At 36.9% G+C, this 18842-nt stretch overlaps 1 protein-coding gene across 1 annotated transcript in view; it reads right to left on the bottom strand.

The window, feature by feature from the left end:
- Positions 1-5842: 5842 nt before the first annotated feature.
- ATP5C1 (ATP synthase, H+ transporting, mitochondrial F1 complex, gamma polypeptide 1) overlaps positions 5843-18842 on the bottom strand; it is a 20602-nt gene continuing 7602 nt past the window's right edge. The window contains exons 2-10 of the mRNA XM_004691232.2: positions 15471-15505; positions 14858-14989; positions 12294-12498; positions 11650-11793; positions 10946-11010; positions 9591-9746; positions 9168-9264; positions 6375-6411; positions 5843-5987 (exon numbers count right to left, since the gene is read on the bottom strand). Coding sequence (XP_004691289.1) covers positions 6405-6411; positions 9168-9264; positions 9591-9746; positions 10946-11010; positions 11650-11793; positions 12294-12498; positions 14858-14989; positions 15471-15505 — 841 coding nt within the window. The 3' untranslated portion in view covers positions 5843-5987; positions 6375-6404. The remainder of the gene's footprint in view (positions 5988-6374; positions 6412-9167; positions 9265-9590; positions 9747-10945; positions 11011-11649; positions 11794-12293; positions 12499-14857; positions 14990-15470; positions 15506-18842) is intronic.

Raw genomic sequence — 18842 nt, 5'->3', positions numbered from 1 at the left:
CAGAACTGGGGTATAGGCCAGAGGCTCAGGGGCAGTGAGAGGATGCACCAGAGACAGAGTGGGGAGCAGAACAGGCAGATCGACGAAGTACACTGCTGAGGGGAATAGCGGGCAGGTCAGGAGCGGTCTGCCATGCCGTGTGGAGCTGTGGAGCTCCTCTGGGGCTGGCAGGGATTGAAATCATGAGGAAGTGGCTTAAGCTTCTTAGTGCTGTGCTTTAACCCACTGCGCCACCAGGGAGGGCCTATTTTTTGGTCTTTTATTTATATTTTTGCAAAGTCCAAGATAGCTATCTGTTAAATTTTTTATGAGCTTTTAAAAAGGATTTATTTACTTATGCATAAAAGAGCTGGGGTGAAGGACAGAGAGGATTCACTAGAGACAGTGGGGAGCAGAACAGGCAGATCTTCTGAAATACACTGCTGAGGGGCACAGCAGCACAACAGGAGATAGATCTGCTGTGCTATGTAAGTCAGCTCCCTGGCTGAGGGATCTAACTAAAGCTGCAGTGGCTGTCAATAGCTTCATAGTGCTATGGATTGTAGCTCTGAAAAAAAAAAAAAAAAAGAATCTGACTTAACCCCCTGTGACACCAAGGAGGACCTGATAAAATTTATTAAAATCTTCGTTTGATTGTTTTCTCACTTATTAGGTTCAAATTAAGTATTCTGGGGAAGAATACTACACAAGTGATCTGTCCTTCCTTCTGTATGACATCAGGAGGAAGTTTGTCCCATTACCGATGACAAAGTCTGGTACATGAAAACATGTCAGAGCTCTCCTTGTTAAGATTTTCCTTTTTTACCTTTAAAAATGATAAGTAATCTGTACGGTGATACCTTGAGACCAGTCTGCTTCCCAACCTTTAACCCCAATGGTTTGATGGGTTTCCATTTCTAATATCTTATGGAATCAATTACTACACTGTTGGTTACAAAATGATTTTTCTAGTTCTACATTTATGAATAGAGTCTATGGTTTCCTTCCTTTTTCTAACATTACATTACATATGGTCAGATTCTTTTTTTTTTTTTTTTTAGAGCTACAATCCATTACCATCACTCTTCTTTTGATGCTCATATTGTCCCCCATTTGACCAGTGGGAACTCTGTCAAGCCAGTTGTTATATTCATTTAATGTACCACTGCCATGCATTGAGAATTTCTTACGTATGGCACAAAGTTTTCTAGATTCAGCTTGTATTGCTCCTATCCTCAACTTGACTAATCCATGGGGTTCTTGTTCTTAGTAAGGAGTAGTTGTTAGAACATGGGAGGCCTGGTGGCGCAGCAGGTTGGAACCTTGCACTGTGAAGCTAAGCCAAACTGTGGCCGCTTCAGTGAGAGTTCAATCCCTGCCCCGGAAGTGACCCACACGGCGCGGCAGACCTCTTCTGACCTGCCCACTGCCCCCCTCAGCAGTGTACTTTATCAATCTGCCTATTCTGCTCCCCACTCGTTTCTGGTGAATCCTCTCACTGCCCCTGCACCTCTGGCTGTACATTTCTGTATGCATAAATAAATCTTAAAACCAAGACAAGTGATAGCTAACATTCATTATCACGGGGCCATCATTGCTTCAGAAGCCGTTATTGAACAGAACTATAAAACATGAGTATTTTAAAAGCCTAAAAGTACTCATTGATGTTTCTGATTCAAATATAAAACTATATATCCTTTGCTTCTATTACATATTTTTATCTCTGTTCTCCAAAAGTAAAACCCTGCTTTCTATTACATAAAACATACTTTATCCGGTGATGCCTTTGATGCTTTTTATGTTTTTTCTCTCCTCTCCTAATGGTTCAATACAGTGGTCTTAGTTACATGATTCTTTAAGGGGGGGGGAGGGTTGTGGTGGTTAGAGGGTTCACGAGAGACAGGTTGGGGAACAGAACAGGAAGATATACTGAAATGCACTGCTGAGGGGTCAGCGGGTGGGTCAAGAGAGGTCTGTGATGCCATGCAGGCAACCTCTCTAGCTGGAGATCAAACTTGTGCTGCAGTGGCTACACATAGCTTCATAGTGCTGCTTTAACTGTTACATCACCAGGGAGGGCCCCAATTCCCTAAAACCTTAATCCACATTTCTCCTGAGGTAATACCAGTTTAACTAACTGCCTCTATGAAAAATGGTCTGTTGCTATACCATATACAACTACAAATTTAATTGTTTGGTGAATGTCCAAAACTAAACTCATCATCTGTTCCTTGATTAGGAACTGGGTCATCTCACTGCTCCATGTCTGATAGTATAGGACCTAGTAGACAGTAAGTACTCAAGTTTTTGACAATTCAACAGTATATGCAATGCATTAAACAACATGTTTCCGTGCTATGATTTACATGTACACTTTAGAGTGAATTTTATGATGTGACTTGTATTTCAATAAAGATGTTATTTTTACAGAGAATCATTAGAGGGGCCTCCCTTAGTCTCAGCAATATCAAGCTATCACCAGCCAATGCAGCATGAGGCCCATCCCGGGCCAGAGAACTAACCCACATGGCTGCCTGCTGCTCCCCTCAGCAGTAGATTTGTCAATTTGCCTGTTCTGTTCCCCACCCTGTCTCTGGTGAGTCCTCTCACCCCCTGCACCTCTGGCCTACACCCATTTTTTTATATACATCCATAAATAAATTTTTAAAAGAGAATGATTAGAGCCGATATAAAGCGGAGGAAAGGAAACAGAGCCTTATATGAGCTGTGGGGGCAGAGGGTAATGGCTGTGAGGAATCCAGACTAGGACTACAGCTAGAGAGTAAACTTCCTCAAGAGTGCAACTCTGATTCACTGTAAAAGCTCTGATCCTTATTATTCCATCTTGGTGGATGAGAGTGAAAACAATGTGGAGGTTTGGGTCCTGGGCAGAAGTCACCTGTGCCAAGAGCAGTTTGTAGCTGAGCATTGTGTCACTTTATTCAGTTGGTGTTGTCTCAGGTGCAGTAAGTGCACCTATTTCAAACTGAAAGTTGTGAACATTTATTAAAGCAAGAAGAAACAAAAGTTTGTGAAGGGCAAATTCTTAAGAAACAAGATGGAAACTATCTTGCACTTTTGGTGCTACCCAACAACAGTTAACACAAACTTACTAAGGTAAGCATTGTAGTTGTGCCGTCATGACACACAGCGCTGTCGACACGCAGTAAAGTGGCAGGCATGCTACTTGGGGATTTTTAAAGATTTATTCAGTTTCCCATAAAGGAACTAGCCATAAAAGCCAAAGGTACAAGGGGGTGAGATCTACCAGAGCGGAGTGCTTAACAGGCAGCCTGACCAAAATACACTGCTGAGGGGAACAGCGGGCAGTCTGCTACACCATGTGCTCCACCTTCCTGGCCTGGATGGAACCCACACAGCCCCACAGCACTGTGCTTTAACCCATTGCGCCACCAAGTTTACTCTGAAGACTCCTATGTGTTCAATTCCACAGCATGTGGACATCTTGCTCCAGTCTCTCCAGATCTGATTTGCTGGTCAGTTTCTTGAGGACTCAAGTGTCGGTATTTCATCCAGACAAGGCTGTGTTCTCAAACTGGAGGGGGGATGCCGACTGACATGCACATCAACTGTAACTTTTTATACACTGACACTACTGGCTTGAATTCTCTCCAGAGTAAACTCTTGTCTGGAAGTGTTTTTGTATCTAAATTTAAGAGTTTAAGAGCACTAATATATAGAAAAGTATCAGCCAACACTATGTTCACTTTACATAGACCAGGCAATATTTAAACAGATAAACACTTCAAGTACATTGCAAGTAATATGTGAAGTGCAGCTAATTTCTCAAAAGTCTTATGTAGAATGGTGGAGTGGACCACTTCAATCTCCATTTTACAGATATTAAAATTTTTCAAGGTTCCTAAGTGGTAGTGATTGAGTTGGGTTCCAATGCTGTTGACTCCAACATCTGCTGTCTTAACTGCTGTTCTATATAAAGCTATGTTGCTTATGGGTGGTTGTACAAACTAGGTCTTTGTTCAGATTTCTCAAAACCCACCCATACTAGAAATGTAAGAAAATGGAAAACTGCAGAGTATTTAAAAAGCTGCCCTTTTCCTACATTGTTTTGTTTTCCTTTATACATAGCTGATAACTAATGGCTATCATTAGAGAACTTGTTTTAATATGAAAAGGGGCAATGAATGAGCTGTCTTTTCACCATGAGACTGCTAAAGTTTTGGAGTAGGGGCAGCAGTATCACATACAATTAGTGAAAGTGCACTATCTTTTTGAGAGCAATTGAGCAGTGCCGATTTCTTTCAATGTAGTTACCAACTCCCCTTGTTACAACATAATCTACAGAAGTACTCATACCAAGTGTGCAAAAATCTGCCTGAGAACTCATTCAAAATTATTATTCTGACATTTCTGAGCAATGCAAACAGACCTAAAAACTTCTAGAGAATTCACTAAGATTCAGAAATTAAAACTGCTTAGCTTTTGTGAAGTCATGTGAAAACCAAAGCCAAATGCCTTCAAACTGAGGGCAAACCAATTTTAACTTAATATCTACCCAAACTGACCATTTAATGTGATAGAACAGGTATTTTAAGCTATACAAGGTGTGAAAAGGCTCACTCCCAACTTACATGGAGAAAGTGTATAACAGAAGTGAGACTCAATCCAAGAAAAAAGACAAAGGGAATCATGCCTCAGAAAGGCAGAGAGAAAACCCAGGACAGCCACACACCCAAGAGGACACCCATCAGTAGGGGAACAACCATGCTCTAGAATACCTGAAGAGTTGTAACCCCAGGGCATCGCTCCCATGTACTCTCTTGAACCCGAGTCAGCCATGGTCAGTTTGACATTTTCAATGTTCTAATGTTGAGTACAAGCTTAAATTTTTCTAATTCTATAGTCTAAAACACAATTCACTCACCGAAGTGCTGTGCTATCCTGCAAACTGGAGATGTGTTAGGTGCACAACATAAAGCTGAGCAGCGCCCGAATATTCCTAAAGGGTGTCTTGGACTTTGTTCACACTATACTCCACCTGATGCCTTACTGTGGCCAGCTGTTTCTCACAGCATTATTCACAGACCCATACATGAATGACTTATAACTTCAGGGAAGTTTCAGTTTCTTCCCCTGCCACCTTCATATATACATTTTGCTCTTTCTAGGTTTATGCTTGCTAATCAATTTTTATATTAATCACTGTTAAACTTGTTTTTAGCAATATAGTTTGGTAAAGTAACACAGTTGTAATAATTCTATGTAAATAAATTTATCTAGCTACTGTTTTGTTTTTTTTTAAAGATTTATTTATTTATGCATATAAATAATCTGGCACAAGCCCGATGTGCAGAGGGTGAGAAGATTCACCAAAGATAGAATAAGGAGCAGAACAAGCAGATCTACTGAAATACATTACTGAAAGGAGCAGGGGGTTGAGCCAGTATAGGCCTGCCATGCCAGGTAGGCCACCCTCCTAGCCAGGGATTGAACTCGTGCTGCAGCAGCTGCAGATAGCCTCACAGTGCTTTGCTTCAACCTCTTGAGCCACCAGGGAGGGCCCTAGCTACTGGTTTTTTAAAGTGGAGAGAAATAAATATGAAACTGTTCACTGAGAATGAACTTTATATTTTTAACATATGAAAAACAGTAAATGACTCCACTAACATTTTTACTTCATTTTGCTGTTCTTTGAAGGAGAAATATACAAGTGCTTAAGTGGTAGCTCGTCTCCTCTTCCTTCTCCAAGGATCCAAAAAGACTACTTTTAAGGCAGTCTTACTGAAAAACCAAACATTGAAGAGTAGTACGTTAGTATTTTTAAGTTTATAACACTGCATTTTGAAAACTGTTGTTCATATATTAAAAAAAAAAGACTGAATTTCGTATTGTTAAGTTGTTTATTGTAAGATAATTTACAAATATTTTGCTGTCCTTAATTCAGATAATTGAGAAATTAACTTCTTCTCACAAGGATAGCAGTAAACTAAAACCAAAAATCAGTTGGCTGGAATTTCCTTCTTTACCTGAAAAACAAAGTATAGAACAAGTTAAAAACTTTTTTTTTTAGGAAAAAATATAATGTCAAGAGATAATACATATTTAAATGGTGTTTAAGGAATTAACTACACAGCAAAATGTTATGCTACACTAGTGGTTCTCCAATTTGGTCTGGGTACCCTGTACTAGGGGAGTTAGGGGAGGAGTCCCACGAGACAAACTATCCCCAGAATCTAAAACACTAACAAGGCCCCTAGCATTCACCATATGCTCCCAAGCTGATTGCCACTATAAATGGGTCCAGCAATCTAAATTAGAGAATCAACACGACTTTTTAAATTAGCTCCAATTATATCTGACTAGGTTTCTTTTCTAAAGGGATTTGGGGAGAATGTGAAATATGACCACTTTACCTCTTATCTGGGGTTGATACTTGATTTTCATTAATCCCTGGTTATTATATTAGAAGAAAAGACAAACAAAAACAAACCCGTCAAAAAGCAATACATGCTAGTTAATCATGTAGAATTTCCAACCAAAAATGTTCACTGCATCCATTGCATCATTCATTACCTTAACAATCCCGTATAGTCAATAAAAATATTCTCTTATGGTAGGTTCAATGATATTAAAAGGTTACTCACTTCAATCTGGTTAGATGTACTAAAACCATGTTCATGCACTTGTAGGCAAGATTATGAAAGATTACAAAATTTACTTTTTTCTGAAAGCTTAACTTAAACCACTAAACAGAATAACTAATAGGTTACAGAGAATCCAAGTCCATTCATATAAGCAACCCAACCTTGGATTGCGCAGCTAATTTTTGTAAAGGATTTAAATTACTTTCTAGAAAGTGAAGATTCAGTAATTTCCTATTATTTTAATTTTTAAAAACTTTCACTTTGTACACCCCAATTTCTCTTGCTTTATTTCCCTTGATTTTCTTAAATTTACTCAGGTTTTCCCCATTGGTCCTCAAGTCTGTAGAAGCGTCTCACAGCTTTCCTTTCTCAAATGCACAAAAAGAACCTTGGTTTTCTGAACCATCTCATACAGCCAGAACTTTTAGAATGTAGGTTCTTCCTCTAGATCTCCTCATATTTACCATCTAAGAGGACCTCAGTTTAGCATCAGCAGCAAGACATATAGTGAGGAGGCTAATGTACATGTTTAATCCCTTATTAGTTTGTTAACAATGACAAAACCCTATCACAGAAGAGTATCTTAATCAAGCAGATCAAGTTAGTAAGTGGTGGCAGCATTCATCACTGCACTAAACCGTAGGGCCTAACAGAACATTAGTGACCAGGCTGAGAGACAGGTTAGTCGTAACAGTCATGCTTGGAAGGCCAAGTTGAAGAATCCAGTAACTACTTATGGAATGGTGTCAGTTAGTTTTGTGTCTTTTGGCATCCTTTACAGTTTCTACCTTTTAGAAACAGTACTGAAGGCCCACTAAATCCCATATAAGTGATGAACCTTTCCCAAACATAGACCCACATTTTCAAATACCCAATAAAAAATTATCTCTCCCTCTTCTACACCTGATGTTAGCCAAAAAGATGAGAAGTGACGTCTCTCCCTCTTCTAACACCCCACTTCGTAAGGTACATCATTCATTCATGTAAAAAATATTTGAAGAAATGTGTGCCAAATGATGGGCCACACAACTGAGTCAGGACACAGTCCCTTCCAAGCCACATGAACAAATCAACGGGCAATTCCTAATAAAATGGTGTTAACTGCTGATAAAGGGAAACAGGATGCTAACAGAGTACCCCATCCCAACTGTAAGGGAAGACTTTCCAAAAGAAAGGAGTCTGGCAGCTAGTTAGGACAGACAGAAGAGGTATCAGTGGAAAAAAGAATCAACAGTGCATGAGGAAGAAAAGAATATCAATTCAGGCAATAGCATGTACCACCCCTTGGAGGAGAGAAAAGCATGATGTGTTTGTAGAACTGTAAGTAGATCAATGTGGCTGAAGTTTAAGGAAGTGAGAAACTGTAGTGGTAAAGTACTATACTGGAGAGTGCTGCTTGACCAAAAAAAAAAAAAAAAAAGAATCACACATTATCAAGCCAGCTGTGTTTTTTCCCCCAAGGATTATGTAATATAGAATAGATTCTACTATTTTCCTCATAATATTGTCATATAAGGTTCAGAAAGTATTTTAGCCAAATATGTGGGTCACATATTGTCTTTTTTATAACCTTTTAAATATGTAAAAGCTTTCTCAGAGCCAGAACATATTTAGTGCTGATTCCTGATCCACTGCAACATCTTACATAAGGTCTGTCTTCCCTGTTAAGATGTGAGCTTAGCAAACACTGTCACAACTACAATTACGGTGTCTAGGTCTGAGTATGGCACTGAAAAGGTATGTTAAAGATAGCCTTTTTAACTTCTAAGAGAAATTACAAAAATTCCATTAAGTGCGGAGTAAAAAGGGTTAAGAGTCGGGATATTTACAAGTTAAAACTTATAGAACCCGATAGCAAATAAGTAGGTGAAAAAAAGAGTCAAAAGTAACTTATTAATTAAGCATTTTCTCTTTCATCACAATTATCTACATATTTGTCTTACCCTGTTAGAATACAAATGCCCCGATAGAAAGGACACATTCTGTGACACTGTGCCCACCACTATACCTTGTACACAGTGGCTGTTCAATTTAATACCTTTGTGAGTAGAATGTTCACCTATTAACCCTCGTATGTTAACTTTTCTAGACAACCAAGAAATTCTCTCAAGGAAAGCACTACACTGACTTATAGTACTGACACAAAAAATTTAATAACAAAAAAATTTCTGTACCCTCTCACTATTCGCTGATTCATAGATAATTGGTAACAAATCCTGTAACTTAGAAAGCTTAGTTCATAATGTTTTAAATTCCAAAGAAAAAATTTATAAATGACACCATCAACATTCTCATCCCTAATGCTCTAAAAAGTGAAAGCCAACAAGTCAATGATTTCTAAGAAAAAACTAAGCTTGAATGTTTCAGCTGAAACAATTAGAATAAACCAGAGATCCCAGTTATCCTAAGTGAAAAGTTACTAAGATTAAACAATGGGTCACTGTTCAATAGACAAAATGAAACAAAGCTTTTGAATATCCAATGGCTAAATTAGCAAAAAAAAAAAAAAAAAAAAAAAAGACACGGAAAACAATGCTTTGAAGGCTGTCTTCAATTACTTACAGAGCTGCAGCACCAGAGATGATCTCAATCAACTCTTTCGTGATGACAGCTTGGCGGGTGCGATTGAAAGTCAAAGTCAACTTGTCAATCATCTCAGCTACAAAGCAAGCAAAAAGATTAGACAACAAAATCTAAAACTAGAAAAGGGTCATTGTGTATTCATAGACTTATGTTGCTTAATCTAAAAATAAGGCTGTTTCATCTTGGGTATAAATAAGCCTCTCAAAAATCTTTATAAAGATATTTTTATAATGCAATACTAAAGTATTTGCAAACTTAGTGCCTGCTACTTAACAGACTGCTTTTAAAGCAAAGGACATTATTTTTCTATTTTTTTCAGATGAGAAAACTGAAGGAAAGAGATAGTAATTAGTCAAAACTATCAGAGAACCAGTAACAGAGTCAGGGCTAGATGGTGCTTACATGCATTCTTGCTGGCGTTGTCCATAGCTGTCATCCTGGCACTTTGCTCACTTGTGGTGGATTCTTTTAGAGAATAGTAGATGATGTTGGCCAAATTATATTCTTGGTAGTTCTGCAGTACATCAGCATCAATGTCATCGTAGATACTCATGCTCTCTGTTAAGACACGTAACATTTCTTTGATGTCCTACAGTGCACTGATTCAATGTAAAATGCTTACTAGTATAAAAATCTTTTATTATAAAGTTAATCCAACATTTAAAGCAACTTATAAAATGCTCTGCACGGCATCTAAAAGTACTGTGCATTAAGCCAGTAAGTCAGTGAATGTTTTTCAATGAAGAAATTAACTAGAGAATATAAACTAGTATACTATAATTCGAAACCCTAATTTCACCTTTGACTTGGAGAATCTGAATGTGTCAGTCACAAAAACTTTTCTTAGAATATAAAAGAATGAGAAAATTAGAAACAGATATGAATTTTAGTGATGCAGAAATTTAGCAACATACCTCAAAATCTTTTTATTAGAGTAAAATGGTGAAACAGTACTATATTTCATCAAACTTAAGATACAATGAGTTATAAACCATATATATGTTATCACTAAGAAAGCAATTAAAATAATTTTAAATTAATTAAAAATGACACATCGCTGGCTGGAAGAAACAGCACCCCAACTTGAGATGCTGAAATGTAAAAAGGTGTACCTCTTTGGGTCTTCCTGGTGGTGCAAGGGAATAAATCTCAGCCATGGCAGCACAACTTCTATCCCTGGCCAGGAAGCTCACCCATATGATACACAGACCACTGCTCTCCTCAGCAGTGTACTTCAGTCAATCTACCTATTCTATTCCCCACTCTGTCTCTGCTGAATCCTCTCACCACTTGACCCCCACATCTCTGGCCTATGTACTTGTATGCATAAAAAAATAATTGGGGGTAGGTGGGAAAAAGGCATACATATTAGGGTAGAAGAAATCCACAGGAGAAAATACCTTTAGAAAAACTGAATCAGTTCCAGAATATTATTTCTAGAATGTCCAATGAGCAAGTCATTTTACTCTAGCTCCCACATATAGGCTGGAAGTCAATATCTGGCTATGGTTTCAATCCTTGTCTAATTACGGCTCTTAAGTATTTCTCTGTGTAATTAATGAAAGATGAAGTTAACAACTATCAAGCAAAGAATGCATTAAAATATTATGGAAGTCACTAATACAGAGTGATATAAATACCTCAACATCATTTGTTACATCTGAAATAGGCCACTCTGAGAAACACTATTTTCCTAAATGTAAAAATCTTTCCTTTATTTATAAAAAAAACTACTATAAAAAACTACAAAAACTTACCAGAACTTGCAATAGTATCAAGAGAAAAGATAGGCTTCTCTTCTGTTTTATAGGAGATGACAGACCTAGAAATGACAGACGCAAATGTAAATTTCAAAATAGCATCTTTTTTGTTTATTTATTCATGTATTTTTAAATTGAGATTACTACTGGTTTACAATACATATATATGTAGGGCCCTCCCTGGTGGTACAATAGGTTAAAGCGTAGCACCATGAAGCAGGCTGTAGCCACTGCAGCATGAGGTCAATCTCCGGCCAGGGAGGTGACCCACATGGTCGGGCAGACCTCTCCTGTCTTGTCCACTGCTCTCCTCAGCAATGTACTTCGTCAATCCTCCTATTCTGTTCCCCACACCATCTGTGAATCCTGTCATGGTCCCCGCACCTCTGGCCTGTACCCTAGTTCTGTATGCGTAAATAAATCTTAGAAAAATAGATAGATATATGTATATATAATTTAGGGGACTAAATTCATACCTCCTCAGGTACCCACCACTGAAACACTGACAGTCCTTTACCTTAGACTACTGGGCTCCCTTCAGTCTCTGTCCCCACGTCCATCCTCCCGCCCCCTCTTCTAGGAGTTTCAATTCTGTATTATTTGTAGGACTGAAATATAATTTTTTAAACTATTAAGTAGATATTTCTTACTTAAAAATATTAACATAAACATAAAAGCTTTGATTTCTAAATTTTTCCTACCTGAATCTATTAAAGATGATAGACCCTTCATCAAATTCATATCCAGAATTTAATAATTCAAGGGCAATGACCGATGCATCTCCAAAAGTAGGGGGCTTCCTTCCCACTTCTTTGAACGTCACCAGAAACTGGTCAGAATGAGTCCTACAGAAAAAGAAAAAACATATGAAATAGCTTAATGGTTAAGAAAAAAGGGAACAAGGGGAAAATATCACTTTGTATCAAGATGTTGAGTAGGGCATTGTTCATTGAATTGTTTTATATTTTATCATACTCGGTTATGATTATTTCTTTCCCTTAGCACCTACTAAGAACTTTATCTTGTACTTCTCTTTGCCTTTATTTATTGCTTTCTAATTAACTACTGTTCACTTCTGACATTTCTAGGCATACCTCCTCAGAGTTTTCATTTTTAAAAATGTCAATAGCTTTTGATATCTCCTGTTCAATCTGTTTATAGTTTGGATGAAGCAACACAAGAGAAGCAGAAATCGGGAAATCTACATATTCTCATATATCCTTGAAAAATAAAACAACCAAAAACCCGAGTCATTTAAAAAATCACACTTTGCTTAACTATCAAAAAAACTTTTATACATGCTTGCAGTATACTTTTAAAGATGAACAGTATGTGTTTAAATTACCTGTAAAGGATACCTCTGATTTTATCACCAATTCCAACAAGCATAACTTCTTTCCCAGCTGCTGTCAGATTGGCCACCTCATTTTTCATCTGTTTAGCAACTGAGGAATGAATAGCACCGCACAGCCCTCGGTCTGAGGATACACCTATCAGGAGGTGTTTCTTCTTATTCTCAGGTGCCTTAATTTCAGCTTTTTCATACAGAGCTTTAAAAAACAAGCAAAAAAGCAAGAACACTTTATAACACAAATAAATACAGTATAATCCCCAATTTACAGAAGTGATGACTTTTTAAAATGGTACATTTAAGTTTAGGTGGCATCTGGCAACTAGAGTCACAACTGTCTGTATACTTACACCATTTATAATCAGCCTGAAAATCATAAAGACTTAAATCTATGACAGAAGTTCCTAATGGGCCTATTTACCTTAAATAATGTGCAAAAGAAATCTATAATACAATTTAAAAACTTGTGAAGAGATCACAATTTACAGAGGTACCAATTTGTCTAGATCTCAGATTTCTAAACATACTTATCTTCAGTACACAACCTAAAAAAATAGGAAGTGAATCTTTACTTACATGCTCATATAAATAATATATCCAATTCTTGTGAATACTGTTGCTATTAAAATAATGGATGCCACTAGAACAATTTTACCTTGTTGATCTAATTTTCCAAGGACACCACAAAGGGATTAAACAAGATTAAACATACAGGGATTTTACTGGGCAAATATCTATGAAAGAAAACAGGAAGACACTGAAGAATCATCATAGCACAATACAAGTCTGCCTCAAGGGAAGGAGAGATGAAGAAAGGTTGGAAGACAGCTTCCTGGTTTACCATGCAGTCCAAAGAAAGTTCAGAAAACCTGGCGGGGAGCCCCAAGTCTCCCAGAAACAGCCTACTCTCTACTGGCTAGGAGCAGCCCATGGGAAGTGTTGCCTGTGTGCAAATGAAGAATGCACTTCAGTAAGCATGTGTTCCCTGTAGCTGGAAGGTGCATCTTCAAAGATGCCACACTTGCACATTTTAACAAAATTCTTACTAACTTTTTTTTTTCAGTATAGGAGAATGATTCTCAAATTCTGTTAAGTGAGCACTCTCCCTAAAAATACTTGATTCTAAATGTCAGGAGAATGCAGAGATTTTTTTTTTTAATTCTTTTTTTATATATTAAACTTAAACACTTGTTTTAAATTTCAAGTGTTTAAAATTATTAGCCATTTAATACCTACCAGTTTAGTATTTTTTTTTAAGATTTATTTGTTTATGCATACAGAACTGGGGTACAGGCCAGAGGAGGTGCAGGGGCAGTGGGAGGCTTCACCAGAGACAGTGGGGAGCAGAACAGGCAGATCGATGAAATACACTGCTGAGGGGAGCAGCGGGTGAGACAGGAAAGGTCTGCTGTACCATGTGGATCACCTCCAGGGTGGGCCTGAGATCAAACTTGAACTTAAGTAGCTGCAGTAAGCTTGCAGTACTGCGTCCTAAGCCACTGCGCCACAGTGGAAGGCCCAGTTTAGTATTTTTTTCAGTTTGAAGCATTGAGAAGTTTTGACTTGAATTTTTAATATTATATCATTTCTTTACTACTAAGAAACTTAAGTCAGTTTCTTAACAAAAAGAAGTAATTTACAATTACTGACTTTTTGGGGAAGACAAAATTATAGTAAATTCCTATCAGCGGAAAAGTTGACTAGGGAAATTACTTTTCCTTTTTCATATAACTAGGATAGAGAATGATTTATGAGCCACCTACATGCTTAATACTACCCAGAGAAAACAGATTCAACAGCAAATGGTTGGAACTGACAGGGAATGATAAAACCTAACTTAGCAATTTTCTGCTATGCCTGTCACATAAAACCACATATAGCATTTTTAAAGCAGAGTCACTTTCGCTGAAGCCTACTGCTCTATCATTTTTTCAGACAAAATTTTCTTTAATATAAATATGTATTAAAATAATAGAGACGAAGACGAGTACAAAAACTAGGGCATACACAGTTTGCAAAGATTATTACCTATATTAATACATAGATAACATACATTTAAGTAGGAAATAAGCAAATTTGGCTTTCTTTCCAGTAGTATCTAAGCCTTCCACTCATGTATTCACGAGTCACATCCATATCCACGTAGTCAACTCTCCAATGCAGGTGCTACCTTCCTCACCCTACTGTCCCTACAACATCACATCACAAAGTAACAAGGTAAGATCAAGCATTTCAGTCTATTACACTGTTTCCAGGTTCTTTAAATGGTATAATAAATAGTGCTGAAAAATGTTCCGCACATTTGCTAAGTTGACAAAGTTTCATACAACAGATGCTAAGCCATATAGGTATGTCAGGGTTGGCAAGTTACTTGATTTCAAGGTGCTTCTGTTTTTCTTAACCATAAAGCAGGGACTCCCCAAAATTCTAACTGTAATAGTTTATGAAAACATGAGTAAATGTTAAATTTTTAAAATACCATAGGCACCAAGTCAAAGTCTTTAATAGCAATTTTCTTTATGTTTAATTGTTCTTTATATATGACACTCTTCTCTTACCCAAAGATCCTGTTCCATACACACGTGCTGGTTTCAGCTCCCGCTCTGCCCGGGCATATTTTGCTGCTGCTACCATTTTCATAGACTTAGTAAATTTCTGAATGTTTTTGATTGACTTTAGTCTTCTGGTAACTGAAAAATAATGCTGTATTAAGATAAAGAAGTTACAGTGTAACTTCCCCCAAACTGCAAGATAGGATAATTAGCACTTAGGACAACAATTAGCAGCAGGATACTATACTAGACTTTATACTAGAACAAGTATTTAAGAAAGGACAAACCTAGCTGCTATTTAGACAGGACAGCAGAATGGAAACACAGAAGAACAGATATTATACATTTAAAACATTAAATGGTATTGAAAGTCTTATTTAAATATTCCAAAAAATTATGTATATTTTCTAGCTTTATATGTATGTGTGTATGTATATTTATTTATTTCTAGTTGTTATTATCTTACAAACAGAATCAAAACAAATCTCAAAACTATATACAACATAACATGATCAATTTTAACAAAATAATAATATGGGCTAAAGTAAGATACTTTTAAAGGCAATTTTTTAGTCAAAATTTAGTTTTTCTTAATTCACATACGACACAAAGTACTTACTGTCTTTCAAAGTTGCCATATTTCGAACTTGGATCCTGAGAATAAAATTTTTAAAAAATGAGTTATGATTTTCTGGGAAACCCCCCCCCCCAAATCCATAAAGAAACATTTATAGTAATTTAACATTTACTCATTTACTCATTTCTGTGAGCATGGCCACCTCATTTTTTACTCTTGTGGGAAAATGTATTTATATATATATATATATGTTTAAGGCCTTGTTTTATTTGATCTACCTCTACCACAAACCTTCCTCTGAAATCAGAATGACATTAACACATGGTCTATTCCCACCTCCATTTTTTTGTCCATATTTGTTCCACAACAGAAAGTCCTTTACTGATTAAACTCTCCAGGTAATTTGAAGCATTAGTAAATGTATGCATAAAGGATGGCCTAAGGAAGACATTCCCAGGAACTGGACATAGCTCTGAAGCTGGATATGTAGGTTGGGCTAATCAATTTACCTATTACTTTTTAGACAATGGGGAAATGATGAATATTTATAAACTCACAAATCAGTGTTGTGTCTTGAATGGCAGTGAAAAGCACAAAATGATACTGGAATAATGATACGAAAACCAAAAAAGGGGTAGCTTTAGATTCTAGAGAAGGCAAGAACATGGACCAAGTGCTGGCAAAGCATCAAGAGACCAGACTTAAGAACAAATTCTTAAAATAGGAGGGAAAATAAGAAAGACCTGACTTGACCAAGGTTTGATAATTTAATGATCTGAGTAGACAGTGTTCATTAACCAAGAAAGAAAAACTGATTGGAGGCAATTTCCCTACAGAAATTGATTGTTGTCCCTACATAAATCTGAATGCATTAAAAAAAAAAGATGAATTATAAGCATAGGGGGTAATTCCTGATCCTATGAGGTCATCATTACCCTAATACCAAAACCAAGAAATTATAAAAAATGAAAGTCAGAGACTACCTCTCATGAACATAGAAGCAAAAATATCCAACAAAATATTAAGAAATTGAATAAAAAATGTATTAAAAAAGTTACACGGTACAACCGAGTATTCCAAGTATGCAAGTTTGGTTCACTATTTGAAAATCAAGTAATATAACCCAATGCACAAGTTGAAGAAATATCTATGATGAACAATCTCAGAAAAAGCATTTGACAATATCTAATGCCCATTCAGGATAAAAACTCCTCAGGAAATTAGTAAGATACCTTCTTCAACTTGATAAATGGGTATACATTTACAAACATAACAAAAAGGGGCTCTCCCTGGTGGTGCAATGGGTTAAAGCTCCGCATTATGAAGATCTCTGAAGTCACTGCAGCAGGAGTTCAATCCCCCACCAGGGAGCTGACCTACATGGCGTGGCAGACCTCTCCTGACCCACCCACTGCTCCCATCAGCAGTGTATTTCAGTGTATCTGCCTGTTCTGCTCCCCACTCTGTCTCTGGTGAACTCTCTCCCGCACCATTACTCTGACTTACCCAAGTTCTATAAGCATAAATAAATAAATCTTAAAAACAAACAAAAAATTAGAAACTGATGCAATAACACAAGAAAATAAAATGTATACAGATTGGGAGGGAAGAAATAAAGCCATCTATACTCAAAAGTACCATGATAGTTGATGTAGAAAATACCACAGAATCAGCAAAAAACAACCAAACAAACAAAAAACCCGTAGAACTAATAACCACCTAAAAATAAAGTTGCAAAACACAAGGTTAACACATATCAATACAAAAGTCAACTACTAGAGTTTCAAGTAAAAAACCACAGATCACTTAAAAAAGTGCTATTTTACCACATATAGACTCTCATAAACCTGGCAAAAAAATGTATACAATCTATGAGAAAAACTACAAAACTGATGAATGAAATCCAAGGTCTAAATAAATGGAGAGACTCCATATTCATGAATACTAAAATATAAATTATTGCCATCTTGATCTACAGAGTCAATGCAATTATAGCCAAGATCCCAGCAAGTTACTTTGAGGACATCAATAAACTGACAGTATTCATACAGAAATGACTAACTCATAAAAACCAACACAATTTTGAAGTCAAAAATTGGAGGAATAACACTACCTGACTTCAAGACTCACTGTAGTTGTTAATAAAGACAGTGATACTAGTGGGAAAAAAAAAAAAAACAAATCAGTGAAACAGAGAAACCAGAAATCAATCAACACATATACTACTTTGAAAGATGTTTTGGCAATTTCCTACAAGACTAAATAGTTTTTTTTTTTAAGATTTATTTATTTATTCATACAGAACTGGGGTACAGGCCAGAGGCTCAGGGGCGGTGAGAGGCTTCACCAGAGACAGAGTGGGGAGCAGAACAGGCAGATCGACGAAGTACACTCTGAGGGGAGCAGCGGGCGGGTCAGGAGAGGTCTGGCTCGCCATGTGGTCTCCTCCGGGGGCAGGCGGCAGGCGGGAATCGAACTCATGCGGAAGTGGCTTCAGATTCTCAGTGCTGCGCTTTAACCGGCTGCGCCACCAGGGAGGGCCAAGACTAAATAGTTTTAAAGTATGATCTGTCGGTTATGTTTCTAACCGACACTTGAACTGAGGCTTTAATATTATACAAGAACTTGTACATGTTTATAGCACTTTATTCTTTTTTTTCTTTATAATAGTTTATTTTTACATCATTTTGTACTTTTTTTTTTTCATCTCAACTGTAATCCCCATGGGTCTCCCATTACCGAGTCACCAGTGTGCCATCACCATAGTCCCATATAGCACTTTATTCTTAATTGCCAAAAACTGCAAGCAACCAAGATGTTTTTCAATATGTGAATGAATGGATAAAGAAACTGTTAGATCCATACAAGGGAATATTATACAGCAGCAAAAATGAGCTATAAAACAACAAAAAGATACAGAGGGAACTTAACTACAGGGTATACACATCTGAGTCCAATGACAAAATAGCCCAGAAAAAACAAAACTGTATCAACCGTAAAAAAGATCAGTGGTGGCCAGGATTCCAGGTAGAGATTTCTAGGACAGCTATTCTGATTGATACTGTCTCTATTCTAATGATACTGCTATGACAGTATCATCCTGATACATATGTCATTACAGTATCATCCAATACATGTCATTACATATTTGTCAAAATCCATAATCTAGCAAAAAGTAGAACTTAATGAAATTGCACCTTAGTTAATAATATTATCAATAGTGGTACAGTAATTATAACACATATACCATGTTATGTCAATAACCTAAGTAAGCCACAAATAATCAGGCACTCTGTTCAAAGTTAAAGGTGATATATGAAACTCTACTATGTTTAATTATTTCTCTAAAAATACCATTTTTGTTATTTAGTTTTGTGCATTAAAAATAAGTATGGGGCCCTCCCTGGTGATGCA

This window comes from Condylura cristata, unplaced genomic scaffold, assembly GCF_000260355.1.
Source record: "Condylura cristata isolate star-nosed mole 26May11 unplaced genomic scaffold, ConCri1.0 scaffold00030, whole genome shotgun sequence".
Lineage (NCBI taxonomy): Eukaryota > Metazoa > Chordata > Mammalia > Eulipotyphla > Talpidae > Condylura > Condylura cristata.
This window is presented reverse-complemented; position numbering and strand designations above follow the sequence as displayed.